Consider the following 16,991-nt stretch of genomic DNA (forward strand, 5'->3'; position numbering starts at 1 on the left):
ATCAGAAAGTCAAAATGGATTAATGAAATTATAATCGAATACTTTTGAATACTGTATGTCAACACTACCTCCATTAATGAATACATTTGATTCCAGACACCATGCCAGTGGTTCACCAACCTGAGTTCATACTACTGGAACTATTTTTAAAAAGTATAAATATCTCAGATGTAAATATGTTGAGAACAGAGAAATTAAGTGATACAGTCACCTATCATGCTTACACAGATAATCCAAAATGTTAAAAAAAAAAATCTCCTTTGATATAAAACCGCCTATTAAAAAAATTCGCACTGCAGAACAGAATATAGGGTAAGGGAGAAGCTTTTACTTGAGTAAGAATGACCCTAAGAGGAAATATCCAAAAGTATAATAAACCTGGAGGCAAGAGGAATGGAAACTATATTAGATTACATTAAAAACAGTAAATTTATAACTACATCAACCACACTGAAATTGGTGAGGACGGTGAGAACAGTGGTGATGCGGGGAGCCAAAGTTTTTAGTAGGGTCCTTGAGGACAGACTACAAGGAGAGAATTGTACTCGGATTAACTGGGGAAATGCAGTCTTCGAGTCTGTTTACGGCATTTGACCCTGAGCCTACGGATTCTCCAGGGACCCCGGGCCTCCTCAAATATTGAAAGCCCCCACCAGGCCATCTAAATGCCAGATTAAACTCCAAACATGACCAGGAAACCAAGCGACAGCCCCTAACCCAGGTGTCTCTAACAGAGTCGCAGGTTAACCAGGACGAGACATCGCGTTCACCGATACAAACTTTCATCACAGTTCGCAATCACGGAGCCCCACAAGCAAAGCGATCCAAACCCTGACTGAGTCGGACCTTCGGTCAATGATTTCTTCAGACTCTTAATCACAGATTGCCAAAGGCCTCATCATTAACTCCGAGAAGTCTCTGAGGCCGAATCTAAATAAAATCCCAATTACGGTCCTTCACACATGCTCCGGTTTCACAGACCCCACAGGCCGTGAATACAAGCCCAGAACCCGACTCACCTGATCCCAAACCCGTCCAGACACCACTGGCAGCAACAGAATGCTGGAGCCCACTTTCTCTACCGACGCTTTCACAGTCCCTCGGGACGCCTACCTGCTGGTTCAGGTTATCAGCCGACGACCTTGGAGCGCTGCCGGGATTTCCGGATTCCGTCAGCAGACTCCGCTTTATGACGTAACATGGCCCCACCCACCTCGGCGTTTTTGACGAGACAGGCCGTGGGAAGAAATTGAAATCATTCCTGGCACCCTAAATGCTTTTACCTCCTGGTTGCAAGGAATAACCAACCATTCTGTACTAACTGCGTTAAGATTTCAGAGGTCAATGTCGTTCCAAGGCCAACGTGGCGAGTTCAGCCGCCTGAGGAAAAAAAACTTTAGAGCTGTAGTCCGACGGGCGCGGCCATCTTAGAAGGCAGGTGTCCGTACGACGGAAAGGGCTCAGGCGCCCGGTGACTTGGGAAGATTAAAGATAGAAGCCGATACCTTTCTGGAGAGGCAGCGGCCACTGAGTTGATAAAAGTAGTGGTCACTTATAATCTTAGGTTTGTGGAGAGAGCAGTTAAATGTGGGGTGGGTAAAGGCTTATGTAGTTTATTAGAATTAACAGCTTTTGTAGAGGTGTGCATGCAGAGTCACTTCAGTCGTGTCCGACTCTTTGCGATCCCATGGGCTGTAGCCCGCCAGGTTCTTTTGTCCATGGGATTCTCCAAGCAAGAATACAGGAGTGGCTTCCCATGCCCTTCTGCGGGGGACTGTCCAGACCCAGGGATCGAACCTTGGGCATCTGCATTTCAAGCAGATTGTTTACCTCTAGTTCAGTCGCTCAGTTGTGTCCGCCTCTTTGCCACCGGCTAAACCAGGGGTAATAACTAAAGGTACATCTCGATTAAAAAAAAAAAAAAAAAGCTAATGGACACATAGCGACATCTAGTGGGTAAGGGGATGAGGTGAAAATGTGTGAACTACGTGTTTTAAAAAGTAAATGGTGACAGTGGGGCATTTGAGAATGTAAAATTATAAGATAATGCAATTATCATACTTGGCATAGTTCACAAATGAAAAAAAAATGCTTTAAAATGTTATTTTTATGTAGGCATGGGAAGTTTAATTCTAGAGGGTTTAAAGATTTTTAGAAGGCAACCTAGATCCAATTTAAATTTTTCATTCTTTGACCAAGCAATTCTAATTCCAACAATTTATTTGGTAAAAAGTTTTAACCACAGAGGCTTTTGTAGTAAACAAAGGAAAAGCCTAAGTGTACTGTAAAGATGCTTTGGTAAATTATGGGCTATCCACTCAGTATAACAGTATATAACATTTAAAGATTGTTAGTATAAATAAGGAAAATGGTTTTTCCAGTAGTCATGTATGGATATGAGAGTTGGACTATAAAGAAAGCTGAGCACCAAAGAATTGATGCTTTTGAACTGTGGCGTCGCAGAAGACTCTCGAGAGTCCCTTGGACTGCAAGGAGATCCAACCAGATGATCCTAAAGGAAATCAGTCCTGAATATTCATTGGAATGACTAATGCTGAAGCTGAAACTCCAATACTTTGGCCACCTGATGCAAAGAACTGACCCATTTGAAAAGACCCTGATGCTAGGAAGGATTGAAGGCAGGAGGAGAAGGGGACGACAGAGAATGAGATGATTAGATGGCATTACTGACTCAATGGACATGAGTTTGAGTAAACTCTGGGAGTTGGTGATGGACAAGGAGGCCTGGCTTGCTGCAGTCCATGGGGTTGCAAAGAGTTGGACACAACTGAGCAACTGAACTGAACTGTTTTTGAAAATTCTGATTGGTTAAATATTTAGCTTGCATTATTTTAGGGTTTGTGCTTATGAGTAGAGAATATCATAAATTTTCACATTCCTAGTTTTTGCAATTCTTCATTGTTAGTATCTTTGTATAGTAATTATGTTTTACTTTATTATAAAAACAGACCCATTTTAGAAAAGTTTTAGAATACTGAATGATGTAGCTGTTCATAATAAATACAGACTTGTCTCATTTTTCTTTTGTAAAAAATATACTTACCCGCATTTAAAATTTGGAGAATATATCGTTAACAGTGTTTTGCTCTTAGGTACAATATGGGTGACAAAATTTGTTTATATATGCTTTTTAATTTTTAGGTATTAAGAATTTGTTTTCATAATTTCTTAATAGTATTACATTCCCTTCAGGGATTAAATTTCAGCCCTATTCACCTGAGATGTCAAACTCTGAAAGGTGAGTTGAACATGTGGTCCAGAGAACTCGGGGCAGCCCATTCTGTGACTCTGACTGATCAGTTTCAGGAATGAGTGGCTGTGACCCTGCCATGGCAGCATGTGTAGGTTCACAGAAGGACAAGTAGTAGAAAGGATCTGAGGACCTGGTAGGTGGGGCCCTCATGTCTGATTCCTTGTTGTAGAATATCTGCCCAGAATCCATCCTGTGACAGTGTGGGGTGGGAGTGGCTGCACTAATCCGGGATTTAGGGCAGAGCTGTTCAAATTTAAGTATAGATCAGAAAGGTCATTTTATAAACCCAGAGTCTGGGGTCTCCAGTCTCACAGGTTCTGGTTTGGGTCTGCAGTGTGACTGAAGAGCTTGCATCTTTTACAAGCCTCTCAGAGAATCCTGAGGCAGGAAGCCCAGAGAAAACACTTAGAAAAACATCTAGAGTGTTCTTGGCTCGCAACAGATCTTGTTGGCTCCCCCTGGTACATTTAGGTGTTGATTCAAATTACATTTGCCCAGAAGAGCCTTCGTTGGAAACACTTTCTAAAATAGCTTCCCCATGACAGCGTATGTACTAGTCTTAATATTTCTCCAAAACATTTATCAGAACTGATATTCTGATGTGTATTTACTCAGTCACCTGCACTAGACTCTATGCTCCACGAAGGCCGTGGCTTTGCCTGTTTTGTTCTGATGAGTCTCCAGTGACTCAAACAGTGTCTGGCCAAATGTAGATGCTTAACAAATATTTTTAAAGGAATGAATTACTCACCATGCAGTTGGATATTGAATACTGCCACAATACTGTATGGCAAATGTCCTTTTCTTTTTCCCCTAAAAGCAAGACTCATCATTTATAAACTGAGTTAAATATCCTTATTATATCAAAGAAAATAACTGGATAGAGACAAGAGAATAGATCTATTGCTTGGAAAACTAAGAATTTATTGCAAGCAGACCTGCCCAAAAAGAATTGATAAAGGAGACTGACAAAAAGAAAATAACAGAAGGAAACATGTGACATCAGGAATGAAGAAAAAGGAATGGAAAGGGTAAATAGGTCATCAAATATAATAGGCTAGTCTCCTTTCGAGTTTTTTAAAGTTACATTGGGTGGTTGAAAGCAGACATGACAACTTTACCTGATATGGTTCTCAATGTAGGTAGAAGTGTTGAGATATCACTGTTAGGGAACTGTAAATTAAGGCCATCATTATCTACTACCACGTATGTGACAGGATGGCTGGAATCAAGTATGACAGTGCCAACTGCTAGAAAAGACATGGAACATCCAGGGTGTTCATACACTACTGGTGAGAATGTTAATTAGTACAGCCACTAAAGAAAAATTTGGCAGTTTCTTATAAAGTTAAACACAAATGTAACATATGACAGCTGGGTATTTACTCCAAAGGAACAAATACTTACTTTCCCATAAAGTTGGGTCCATAAATGTTCATAGGGTTTTATTCAAAACAATGAAACACTGGAAAACAACCCAGACATCTGTCAATAGTTAATAGATAGTTATTGTACATCCATACAAAAGAATACTATTAACAAGTAAAACTATTTATACACCAAAAAAATTGGATGGATCTTAACAGCAATTTGCTGAGTGAAACGAAACCTATCTCAAAGGCTACACACAGTATGATTCCATTTTAACAGCATTGTTGAAATAACCAAGTTGGAGTGATGGAATTTGACCAGTGGTCACCATGGTCAGGGTTGGGGGAAGAGTGTGACCACAGAGGGGTAACATGAGGATGTTTCTTTGTGTGGGCACAATTCTGCATCCCAATTGTGGTGGGGTTTACAGAAATCTTATGTATAAGATAAAATTTCTTAAAACTATATACTAAAAACAAAAAACTTCATAAAATTAGTGCATGCAAAAACCTACTAAAATCCAAATAAGATCCAGTTTACTTAACAGCACTGCACCAATGTCATTTTTTGGGGTTTGATGATGTATTATGGTTATGTAAGATAACACCACTGAAGAAACTGAGTAAGGGTATGTGGGAACTTGCTATATTTTGTAATTACTTGGGAGTCTAAAACTATTTCAAAACGAATTTTAGAAAAATCATTTTTAAAGTCTTTGTAAACTACCTAATCCTACTTATAAACTTAGATAAATACATCGTTATATTGGATTACATTTATGAATATATTCCTTTTTACTTTGAAGTACATTGTAGACAGCTGAATTTAGAACCTAAGAAATGCAAGAGTGAAACATATAATAATACAAAGTGGGCACAGAACACTCCTGTATTGTATATAACAATACAAATTAGTGTCGAGACTAGCCCACTTTAAAATTATGGAATCATTGATATGGTTCAAGGTATTCTGCCCCAAAATGGACATCAGGTGTATAATAAATTTAGACATGTGATAGAAAGTTCAAGTATATGTCATTTTCATGAGGTTTCTTTCCTTCAAAATTCTGATATTTTGCTAAAGTTACTCCATATTTAGTGGGTCCATAACCATTTTATTTCTGTGTGAATTCATGAAAAGCAATGAGGCAGAATGTATCACTGAAATCCTGCCATATTCATTGCCATCTGAAAATTTTTCTCCAGCATGCATATCAGGCAACTTACTGAGGTTTTATTTCCAGGCAAAGGCTTTCCCACGATCATCATATTGTTACTATGTATGAGCTCATTGGTGATCTATTATGATCACTGATGAGATAGGGTTTTTTATTTCCATAGAAGGCTTTCCTAGCCTCTCCATTCATAGGATTTATCTTAGCATACACTTTTCATATAATTAGTACCTAAAAATGCTTCCTTGAGCTTTTTCTGCATTGAATGTATCAGAGCTTTTCCTACATGTTAATTTAGACATACAATGTTAGGTAACTGATCACTGAAGGCACTAGCACATTCTCTTCATTAAATTTCACCCCTATGCAAATTTCATATTTCCTAAGGGTGAAATCTAGCAGCAGGCTAATCTACACTGACGATAGTCAAGTATGCTAGGAGCACACTTATGTTTAAAGAGTTCACTGAACTATCATCTTTTTTATCCTAAAAAATTCACTTGTATATAATGAGTTCAGAGTTTCTACAAAGAATTATATACTTTGACCTATATGTTTCTCATGTGTATTAACAAGGGTTGACAAAAGATTACCCCCAATCACTGGATTCATAGTCTGTCTCTTTTATGAGTTCTTTGAGGTACAATGAGTGTTGAATTTGTGTTGAAGGCTTTCTCACATCAATTGCATACATACAGTTTGTCTCCTGTGTAAATTTTCTGGTGGGTAATGAGACCAATACCAATGCTGAATAGGATTTTCCACAGTCAGTATATATAAAGGTTAGAAATCTCTGATGTTGGACAAACCTATTTTCTTCCTGTAGGTGTAATCATAGTCATCGCTTTAATGGTTTGTTTCCATTATGAGTTCTCTGATGTACAAGGAGATTCCTTTTTGAGGAGAAGCCTTTTCCACAATCACTGCATACAAAAGGTTTCTCTCCTGTATGAGTCCGCTGATGAACCACTAGACGGCTTTTCACAAAGAAGCCTTTGCCACATTCACTGCAGGCATAAGGTTTCTCTCCAGTATGAATCTGCTGATGTAAAATGAGCTCTGTTTCCATGACAAAACCTTTTCCACATTCACTGCATATATAAGACTTCTCTCCCATATGAATTTGTTGATGTACAATGAGATAGCGTTTCATGGTGAAACCTTTTCCACACTCACTGCATGTAAAGGGTTTCTCTCCAGTATGAGTTCGCTGATGTACCACAAGATTGCTCTTAAAGGCAAACTCTTTTCCACATTCATTGCATGTATAGGGTTTCTCTCCAGTGTGAGTTCGCTGATGTATCATTAGTGCACTGTTCACAACGAAGCCTTTCCCACATTCACTGCATCGGTAAGGTTTTTCACCAGTATGTGTTCGCTGATGCACGACCAGCCGACTCTTTAATGGGAAGCCTTTCCCACACTCACTGCAGATGTAGGGTTTCTCTCCAGTGTGAGTTCGTTGATGTACGGTAAGCATGCTCTTCAAGGTGAAGCCTTTTCCACATTCACTACATACATAGGATTTCTCTACTGTATGAGTCTTCTGATGTACAATCAGATTACCCTTCCTGGAAAAGCCTTTTCCACATTCATTGCACATATACGGCTTCTCTCCTGTATGAATTCGCTGATGTTCGGTCAGACGGCTCTTCATAATGAAACCTTTCCCACATTCATTGCATATGTAGGGTTTCTCTCCTGTATGATTCCGTTGGTGGATGATGACATAGTGCTTTGTGGTAAAGCCTTTCCCACATTCACTGCAGATGTATGGTTTCTCTCCGGTGTGAGTTCGCTGGTGTATAGTGAGCATGCTCTTTGCAGTGAAGCCTTTTCCACATTCACTACATACATAGGATTTCTCTCCAGTATGATTTCGCTGATGTAAGATGAGATTACGCTTCCCTGGGAAGCCTTTTCCACAGTCACTGCATACATAAGGTTTCTCTCCTGTGTGAGTTCGCTGGTGTTCAATCAGACGGCTCTTCGTGATGAAGACTTTTCCACAATCACTGCATATAAAAGATTTCTCTCTCTCATGAATTCTCTGATGTTCATTGAGCCTGGACTTCCGGGAGAATACTTTTGCACACAGATTGCATCCATAAGGTTTCTCTCCTGTATGAACTCTCTGATGATCAGTGAGCTGAGACTTCTTAACAAAGGCTTTCCCACATTCACTGCATATATGGGCTTTCTCTATGTTGTGAGTTATTTGGTGCTTAATGACTTGGGACTTAGTGCTGATGGGTTTTGCACTTACAGGGCATTTAACTGGAGAATGACATTTTTCATGTTTACCAAACAGAAATGATTTCCCATCTCCATTACATTTAGCAGAGTTTTTAATTTCATAGCTTTGGCTCTGAATGACTAAACTTGAATTTGTCTTCAAAGTTTTTATATAGAACTCAAACATATCATGATTTTGCCTGAAACAGAAATAACTTTGGCTTTGAAGAACAGGATTTCCAAATGTATTACGTTCCTGGTATTGTTCAATACCTTTCAGCATTTTTTTATTTTCCCAGTCAACCTGCAGATGATTACCAATGTTGCCAGTTTCTAGGAAAGAAGAGAATAATGAATCCTTTTTATTCCTGTTTGGAATAAAATTGGTTAAAAAATTCCTTGGTGTTTTTTTAAAAATGGTACTTTAGTGGCAACCTTATAACAACAGTATGAAACAAACACTCCCTGTATAAATGTTCCTTATTTCTTACACATTGGTAAAACCAAAGTAATACAGGGACTTCCCTGGTGGGCCAGTGGTCAAGACTCTGTACTTCCACTGTAGGGCACATGGGTTTGATCCCACATGCCAAAATTAAAAAAAAAAAAAAAAAAATTTAAAGTGTGGCCAAAAATTTAAAAAAACAAACAAAAAAAAACACAAAGATTTCTTCTTGAGCTGAGGCCTGGAAGGTGGAATTCCACAGCCAGAGAAGTGAAACAGATTTGTGACAGGGTTCAAAGGAGTTATAAAATCCAAGGAAGGCAAAAACAAGGCAAACAAAAATCAAGATGTAAAATAAAATCAAGGATCAGATCTCAGAAGCAAAAACGGGTATATTTCCCTCTCAAGGCCTAAAAGTTCTTTTATGGGAAGAGCTATGCAGAGGCACAATTTCTGCATTTTCAGACACTCCCCAGCCTCTTCTCCCTGTCTAGCTCAGGACATCTGCAATTACCAACCATTTCTCACTCACCTGGCCAGGTATGACTGTGTATTTCATCTTCTGTCATCCATCGTTCTTCCCCTTGTTCCAACTTGAACAGCACATCTGATTTGCTGACTCGATACCGTTTATGGGAAATGATAGAAGACTTAGTCCCACTGAATTGGGCTGGGGCTGGTCAAGACAGGAGAATTTTACATTTGAGGGATTGGTTTTCACATCTGCCAAGCAGAGGCTTTGCACTCAGGAGAGACTCATGGGATGTTATGATATGATGATATCGCTTTGGTCTCCACCCATGGTTTCTGGCAGAGAGCTTCTGCAGCCCTCATAGGGACTTCCCTGGTGGTCCAGTGGCTAAGACTCCAAGCTCCCAATGCAGAGGGCCTGGGTTTGATCCATGGTCATGGAACTAGATCCCATATGCTGTAACTAAAGATCCCATATGCCACAACAGAGCTTGAAGATCCTTTTTGCCACAACTAAGACCTGGTGTGTGTACTAAGTCACTTCAGTTGTGTCTGACTCTTTGTGACCCTACAGACTCTAACCCGCTAGGTTCTCTGTCCATGGGATTCTTCAGCATGAATACTGGAGTGGGTTGCCATGACCTTCTCCAGGGGATCTTCCTGACCCAGGGATCAAACCATAGTCTCTTGTATCTCCTACACTGGCAGGCGGGTTCTTTACCACTAGCGCCACCTGGGAAGACCTGGCACAGCCAAATAAATATTTTTAAAATTAAAATAAAAATGAAGCCCTTGTAATTTCCTATGTGAGAGGCATGGCAGAAACCTCTTTTGTTACAGCATTTGGTCAAATTCCAGTTGCTGGCACAAGAACTTCCAACACCCTTGGTCTCCAAGAGTGATGGGTGTCTTCTGTGTGCTGATAAGATGACTGGTGACTAGGGGCCCTAGGGAGTTTAAGAGTGGAGACTGGCTGCCAGAAAAACCAAGGCATGAACAGAAGGTTAGAAATTTCAGCTCCTCCTACCCCTGCCATGAGCTTCCCTGATAGCTCAGTTGGTAAAGAATCCACCTGCAATGCAGGAGACCCCCATTCGATTCCTGGGTCAGGAAGATCCGCTGGAGAAGCGATAGGCTAACCACTCCAGTATTCTGGCCTGGAAAATTCTGTGGACTGTATAGCCCATGAGGTTGCAAAGAGTCAGACATGACTGAGAGACTTTCACTTTCTTTCACTTTTCACCCCCGCCACAGAGAAAGAGAGGACTGGAGACTGAGTTAACCACCCACAGCCAGTGACTTAAAAAAACATGCCTTCACAATGAAATCAGCATAAAACCCCTTACACAACCAGGCTGGGGGAGCTTCTGGGTTGATGACCACATCAAGGTGACACACTTGGAGCACTCGTGGAAGGACCATGATCCCTCCCCCTTAACTCTGCCCCAGCATCTCTTCCATTTGGCTTTTCCTGAGTTTTATCCTTTATAATAAACTGGTAATGGTAAGTTAAGTGCTTTCCTGAGTTCTGTCAGCCATTCTAACTGTCAGATGCTGAGGGGTGGAGAATGGGAATACTTGATATTTTTTTTTAATGTAATTTTTTTTTTTTTTTGGCCATGCCCCGTGGCATGTGGGACCTTAGTTTCCCAACCAGGGATCAAACTTGTGCTCCCTGCATTTGAAGTGCGAAGTCTCAACCACTGGACCACTAGGGAAGTCCCAAAGGCTCAGTTTATAGTCAAGTCAAACAGAAGTGTGGGTACCCTGGACACCTAATATGTTCAACTAACATCTGAAGTGAGCCTGTAAGCCTCTGGAGTATGATGCTGAATTTGGGTGGTTACTGTCAAAAGAGGATTGAATTGCGGGACACCCAGGCTGTACATGGAGAGTAGGAGAATTGGTTACTAGTATAGAAAAAACCCAGACATTTGGTGTCAGTCATGTTGGGCATAAAAACAGTTCATAGCACATTGTATATATCCTTTCAACAGGAGCTAGAAGAGGCAATAAGAATCTGCCATAGGGCACTGCAGTATTTCAAAGTTTAAGCAGCTGAGAAAATAAAAGCCACTGATTGGGGACCCTCTGAAGGACCCAAGGGAGCTGTCCTCACCCACGGACACCAGGTTGCTATAGTTCTCCAGCATCACATCCCGGTACAGGGTCTTCTGAGCAGGGGTCAGGAGCTGCCACTCTTCCCATGTGAAGTCCACAGCCACATCCTTGAATGACAAGATTTCCTGGAGTAATAGATTCCTGGTTTAATATGAGTGTTTCTCTTCAATTCATTCATAAAGAATATAAAGGAAGCTGTCCTGTTCATATTAAGTACGATTTTGACACCAATTTTCATGTTTGTTTTAAACACACCACCAAGCAACTGTCTGACACCAGCTGTGTGTCCTACCATTCAATTCTGACACAATCAACCTGAAGAGAGCACCATGTAGCATACGGTAAAGGCTCAGTCCCATGTCTAAAATATGACACAAAGGAACCTAGTTACAAAATAGAGACAGACTCACACAGAGAATAGACTTATGGTTGCCAAAGTGGGAGTTGGAGGAGAAATGGGTTGGGAGTTTGGGATTAGCAGATGCAAACTATTATATATATAGAATGGATAAATAAAGTTCTAATGTTCTGCACAGAGAATATACTGTGACAAGCCATAACAGAAAATCGTATGAAAAAAGAATGTATATACATGTATAACAGAATCACTTTGGTATACAGCAGAAATTAACATAACATTGTAAATCAACTATACTTCAATTTAAAAAAGATTTTAAAGAAGATATCATGAGCAAAGCTGAAAGAAAAGTGACAAGCCAGGAAAATATTTTTTATAAACAAAGAGGACTTCCCCAGGAGTCCAGTGCTTAAGAATCCATGCTTCCACTGCAGGGAGTGCATGTTCAATCTCTGGTCAAGGAAATAAGGTCCCACATGCCACGTTGCGAGGTTAAAATAAAAGAGAAAGAATCAATATATAGTACATAGGAATGATTCATTAATCAGAAGAAAAAGATAATCTTGTTAATGTAAAAATGATAAGGACAGACATTTCTCAAGAGAAAAAATGCAGCTGATCAATTAATATACAAGACCGATTTCAACCTCATCTGTGATGAGGTAAATGCAAAATATGGCCAAAAAAAAAAAATTGATTACTGAAAATCATACAATTTGATAATATCCTAGTATTAAGTGCTGTCAAAGACTAAAGGCATGGATGACCTCATACAGCCCTTACCACGTGGCAGGCACTCCTCTAAATGCTTTACATAGTTTAACACAGTTTTTTTTGAGTATGACTATAGACAAATGGCTCAGTGGGTAAAGAATCTGTCTGCAATGCAGGAGACACAGGAGACGTGGGTTCAATCCCTGGGTGGGGAAGATCCCCTGGAGGAGGAAATGGCAACCCACTCCAGTATTCTTGCCTAGAGAATTCCATGGACAGAGGAACTTGGCAGGTTAAAGCCCATGGAGTCACACAGAGTCAGACACAACTGAGTGACTAAGAACAGTACAGCACATAGACAAATGGAATTTTATACAGCTAATATTCACTGAACAATTGCAGTCGTTATTCATTTGGATGTTTAAATTATATCATCTTAGGGCAATAGGATGTTCTTTAAGAGTGTAATTTTTTGCACAAAACGTCCTAACAGATGTGTACACAGATATGTGCATGAACCCACATACATTTGTAAATAGACACACATCTGCAGGTGCGCACACAGAGTCAGTGACAGATACACATGATGTTCTAACACTATAGTTTCATAGGAATCACATAAACACTACATTCTTAATCGCACTTTGCCATGGTGTTGGGGTTAGATTCAGTTTATTTCTCTCTACTGAACTGGATTTTTTTTTTTTTTTTTTACAGGCTCTACAAATCCATTAAGGAATAAAGGAGAGAATAAAATAAGACATGAGTAACCTGCGCCTGGATCATATTCTCTGTTCTCTGAAAACAGTTGGCAATGCAGAGGTTCTGTCTCTTGTGGATATTCCTGTTAATTTCTAGTTAGATATCACAGCTGCCAGAGTGTCCCCATAAATAACAATATCTAGGTCCTGGAACCTTCTCTTTCTTTATTCATATCTTGTCTGTTGGTTAAACCTGTGGGTTGAAAAGCAAAATTACTTTTAGGATTATATTCCTACTTTCTGTGAGCTCACCTTAATACTACGGTCCCCAGTATTTCTGTCTCTCCATTTAATTTCCCAGAAAATTTCACACCTCCGGCCAGTGAAACCTAATTCCCTGAATATGTGGGAGTAGCATGAATTTGATGGGGGAAGTGGCCAAGGAGAATTAGGACATCACTACATTTCAGTGGCAGGTAATTTTCAGCACAGTTATACAGACAAAGCCATCTGGGGATTGAGAAACTGTAAAATTCTTCCTTTAAATTTTGTTGCCCTGACATCTCTTTAAAAAGTCTTCATATCCCTTGTTTAAATACATTTTCAACACAAGGACCAATGAGCAAATCAGAAAAAGAATATGAGCTATACAATCTTGAGAAAGAAGAATGGAACTGGAGGAATCAACCTGCCTGACTTCAGGCTATACTACAAAGCTACAGTCATCAAGGCAGTATGGTACTGGCACAAGACAGAAACATAGATCAATGAAACAATATAGAAAGCCCAGAGATGAATCCACGCACCTATGGACACCTTACCTTTGACAAAGGAGGCAAGAATATACAATGGAGAAAAGACAATCTCTTTAACAAGTGGTGCTGGGAAACCTGGTCAACCACTTGTAAAAGAATGAAACTAGGACAATTTCTAACACCATACACAAAAATAAACTCAAAATGGATTAAAGATCTAAATGTAAGGCCAGAAACTATAAAACTCCTAGAGGAAAACATAGGCAAAACACTCTCTGACATAAATCACAGCAGGATCCTCTATGACCCACTTCCCAGAGTAATGGAAATAAAAGCAAAAATAAACAAATGGGACCTAATTAAACTTAAAAGCTTTTGCACAACAAAGGAAACTATAAGCAAGGTGAAAAGACAGACTTCAGAATGGAAGAAAATAAAAGCCAATGAAGCAACTGACAAAGAATTAATCTCAAAAATATACAAGCAGCACCTGCAGCTCAATTCCAGAAAAATAAATGACCCAATCAAAAAATAGGCCAAAGAACTAAATAGACATTTCTCCAAAGAAGACATACAGATGGCTAACAAACACTTGAAAAGATGCTCAGCATCACTCATTATCAGAGAAATGCAAATCAAAACCACAATGAAGTACCATCTCACACTGGTCAGAATGGCTGTCAAAAAGTCTACAAACAATAAATGCTGAAGAGGGTGTGGAGAAAAAAGAACCCTCTTACACTGTTGGTGGGAATGCAAAGTAGTATAGCCACTATGGAGAACAGTGCGCAGATTCCTTAAAAAACTGAAAGCAGAACTGCCATACGACCCAGCAATCCCACTGCTGGGCATACACACTGGGGAAACTGGAATTGAAAGAGACACGTGTACCCCAATGTTCATAGCAGGACTGTTTACAATAGGCAGGACATGGAAGCAACCTAGATGTCCATCAGCAGACGAATGGATAAGAAAGCTGTGGATACTCAGCTATTAAAAAAAAATGCATGTGAATCAGTTCTAGTGAGGTGGATGAAACTGGAGCTTATTATACAGAGCAAAGTAAGAAAGAAAAACACCAATACAGTATATTAACACATATATATGGAATTTAGAAAGATGGTAATGATGACCCTATATGCGAGACAGCAAAAGAGACACAGATGTAAAGAAGAGACTTTTGGACTCTGTGGGAGAAGGTGAGTGTGGGACGATTTGCGAGAATAGCATTGAAACATGTATATTATCATATGTGAAATAGATCACCAGTCAAGGTTCGATGCATGAGATAGAGTGCTCAGGGCTGGTGCACTGGGAGGACCCTGAGGGAAGGGATGGGGAGGGAGGTGGGAGTGAGGATCAGGATGGGGAACACATATACACCCATGGCTGATTCATGTGAATGCATGGCAAAAACCACCACAGTATTGTAAAGTAATTAGCCTCCAATTAAAATTTAAAAAAAAAAAAAAAAACCACAAAACTCAAAAAAAAAAAAAAAGAATATGAGCTATAAATACAAATATAAAAACAATTCAAAAATATAAATACTGGGGAAATGAATACGGGAGCCAACTTGCAGGAAGAAGAATAAAGACAAAATTTAAAGGGACTAGAAAACTGGTGGGTCCAGGGACTTGGACCTGAAGTTTTCGGGGAATGTTAAGTTCATTAGCCAAAGTCTGAGCTAAACACACGAACCTACCAGGGTTCCGGAGCCTCCAAGCCTTCTGCGTCACGCATTTCTGCACGAAAGACAGTGACCATTACCCACCTCACCCCCCACCCGACTAACACCAAACCAGGTCAGATACACACGTATACTGACCTCCCTTAATGGTTCCTCGACTTTGAGCTCCAAATTACTCGAAAACCCGAACAAGACGCCGCATTCACTGACAATCCCCACCGCACTAGTTGTCAACCGCCAAGATGCTAAACCCTGACCTCAGGACTCTCGGTAGTTGATCTGTTCAGACTTTTCGGTGACCACCAGAGCCCATGACTGACCCCAAAGACACTCCGATCACGGACGTTCAGTACACGCTCCCCTCAAAAACAAAATCAAACCGCCACCCCCCCTCGTGCTACCTTCACGGGCAGGAAGGAGCCACAACCCACCTAAAGGCCGACAGCCCGCCCCCGTCCCCGCCTTTTACAGACACACAAACCCACCTGGTTCTCTCCTGAACCTGCAGCCACCTCTTCAGGGCCTAACTTTCTTCCCTAAGCTTCTTTTACTTCTGGTCCCCTCGCCCAGCCCCCTCTACGGACACCAACCGTCAAGGGTCAACGGCGTTTTTACCGCGTTTCTATGGTGAACGATAGGGCGTTTCCGGCATTTCCTTATGAGCTCATATGTACGCGCCATCACTGCCGCCTCGGCCCCCTGGGGGCCGCCATCTTTGCGCTTCTGTCGTATAGACGGCATACGGGTCTGCTGAGAAACCACGGCCGAAATTCTATTTCCTGGCCCAAGGAAAATGGGGCCATTTTAAGAGGTTTGAGCTCATACAAAGCAATCATGACGTAAGGGTAAATTCGTTTGAATGGACAGGGCCCGCTTTCTAAGGTCGGAGCCCATCAAGACCAGAAGGGTGCGGGCATACATTCTAAGCGGCTGTTAATGGCTGTGGCGTCTCAGCTCTGTGGGAAATTAAAATTACTTCCGAACATCTGGATCACTGGTTTAACCCCGAAAAGATCTAGAGACCGTAAGAAAACTTACGCATGCTTGGAAAAAAAAAATGGAGGCGCTCTGTAGCCATTAGGCAGGAGCACCGTGGAAGCAGCCATCTTAGAAGTTCTGTGTCCGTACTCAAAGCAAGTGCTTCGTGCGGGGCGGGGCTAGGCGTGGAATTGTCAGGTTAAGTGTTTGAGGAAAACCGAGGTTTGGGAAACTGATTAGTATAGCGATCACAATGTGAGCAGAAACAGTGGACGTTGTGAGCCACTTCTCAAGTGTGCTAATTACACGGCCGAAATACAAAACTTGCATATCCTAGGCAGCACAGGACAGTCTTCTGTCACTATACATTAGTCTGCATTCTTTTCGTAAAATTAGTACTGTAGGTTCTGGCTTCTTTCACATAGCATAATTGTTTTGAAATTCATCATTACTAAAGTATCAATAGTTCGTTCCTTTTTGTTGCTTTAGTATTCATTGTTGGATACTCACTGGATAATCATTTACCAATGGGTGGACCTTTGAATTGGTTCGTTTTTTTGGATACTGCAAATAGAACTATGAATATCCGTGTACAACAATGACCTCAAAGAACTGGTTTTCCCAGTTCCGTGCATCTTCATCGCCTCCCCAAGAAGTCTTTGACAGTCATTTACAGGGATACTACCCAGTTTATGCCCTGCTCC

The 16,991-nt window shown here is 40.7% G+C and overlaps 1 protein-coding gene across 9 annotated transcripts in view; it reads right to left on the minus strand.

The window, feature by feature from the left end:
* LOC113875578 (zinc finger protein 432-like) overlaps positions 1 to 16,991 on the minus strand; it is an 85,226-nt gene that overhangs the window by 21,662 nt on the left and 46,573 nt on the right. Inside the window, exons 1-6 of one of the 9 annotated variants that reach the window (XM_027514095.1) lie at positions 15,795 to 15,972; positions 15,325 to 15,364; positions 12,935 to 13,117; positions 11,090 to 11,216; positions 9,032 to 9,175; positions 4,173 to 8,387 (exon numbers count right to left, since the gene is read on the minus strand). In XM_027514095.1, the coding sequence (XP_027369896.1) occupies positions 6,658 to 8,387; positions 9,032 to 9,175; positions 11,090 to 11,216; positions 12,935 to 12,949 (2,016 nt within the window). In that variant the 5' untranslated portion in view covers positions 12,950 to 13,117; positions 15,325 to 15,364; positions 15,795 to 15,972 and the 3' untranslated portion in view covers positions 4,173 to 6,657. Of the gene's footprint in view, positions 1 to 1,019; positions 2,420 to 4,172; positions 8,388 to 9,031; positions 9,176 to 11,089; positions 11,217 to 12,934; positions 13,118 to 15,324; positions 15,365 to 15,447; positions 15,704 to 15,794; positions 15,998 to 16,991 lie in introns of those variants that run through there. The other 8 variants (XM_027514103.1, XM_027514097.1, XM_027514096.1 and 5 more) reach the window with 8 other exon arrangements.

Source organism: Bos indicus x Bos taurus, chromosome 18 (genome assembly GCF_003369695.1).
Source record: "Bos indicus x Bos taurus breed Angus x Brahman F1 hybrid chromosome 18, Bos_hybrid_MaternalHap_v2.0, whole genome shotgun sequence".
Taxonomy (NCBI): Eukaryota; Metazoa; Chordata; class Mammalia; order Artiodactyla; family Bovidae; genus Bos; species Bos indicus x Bos taurus.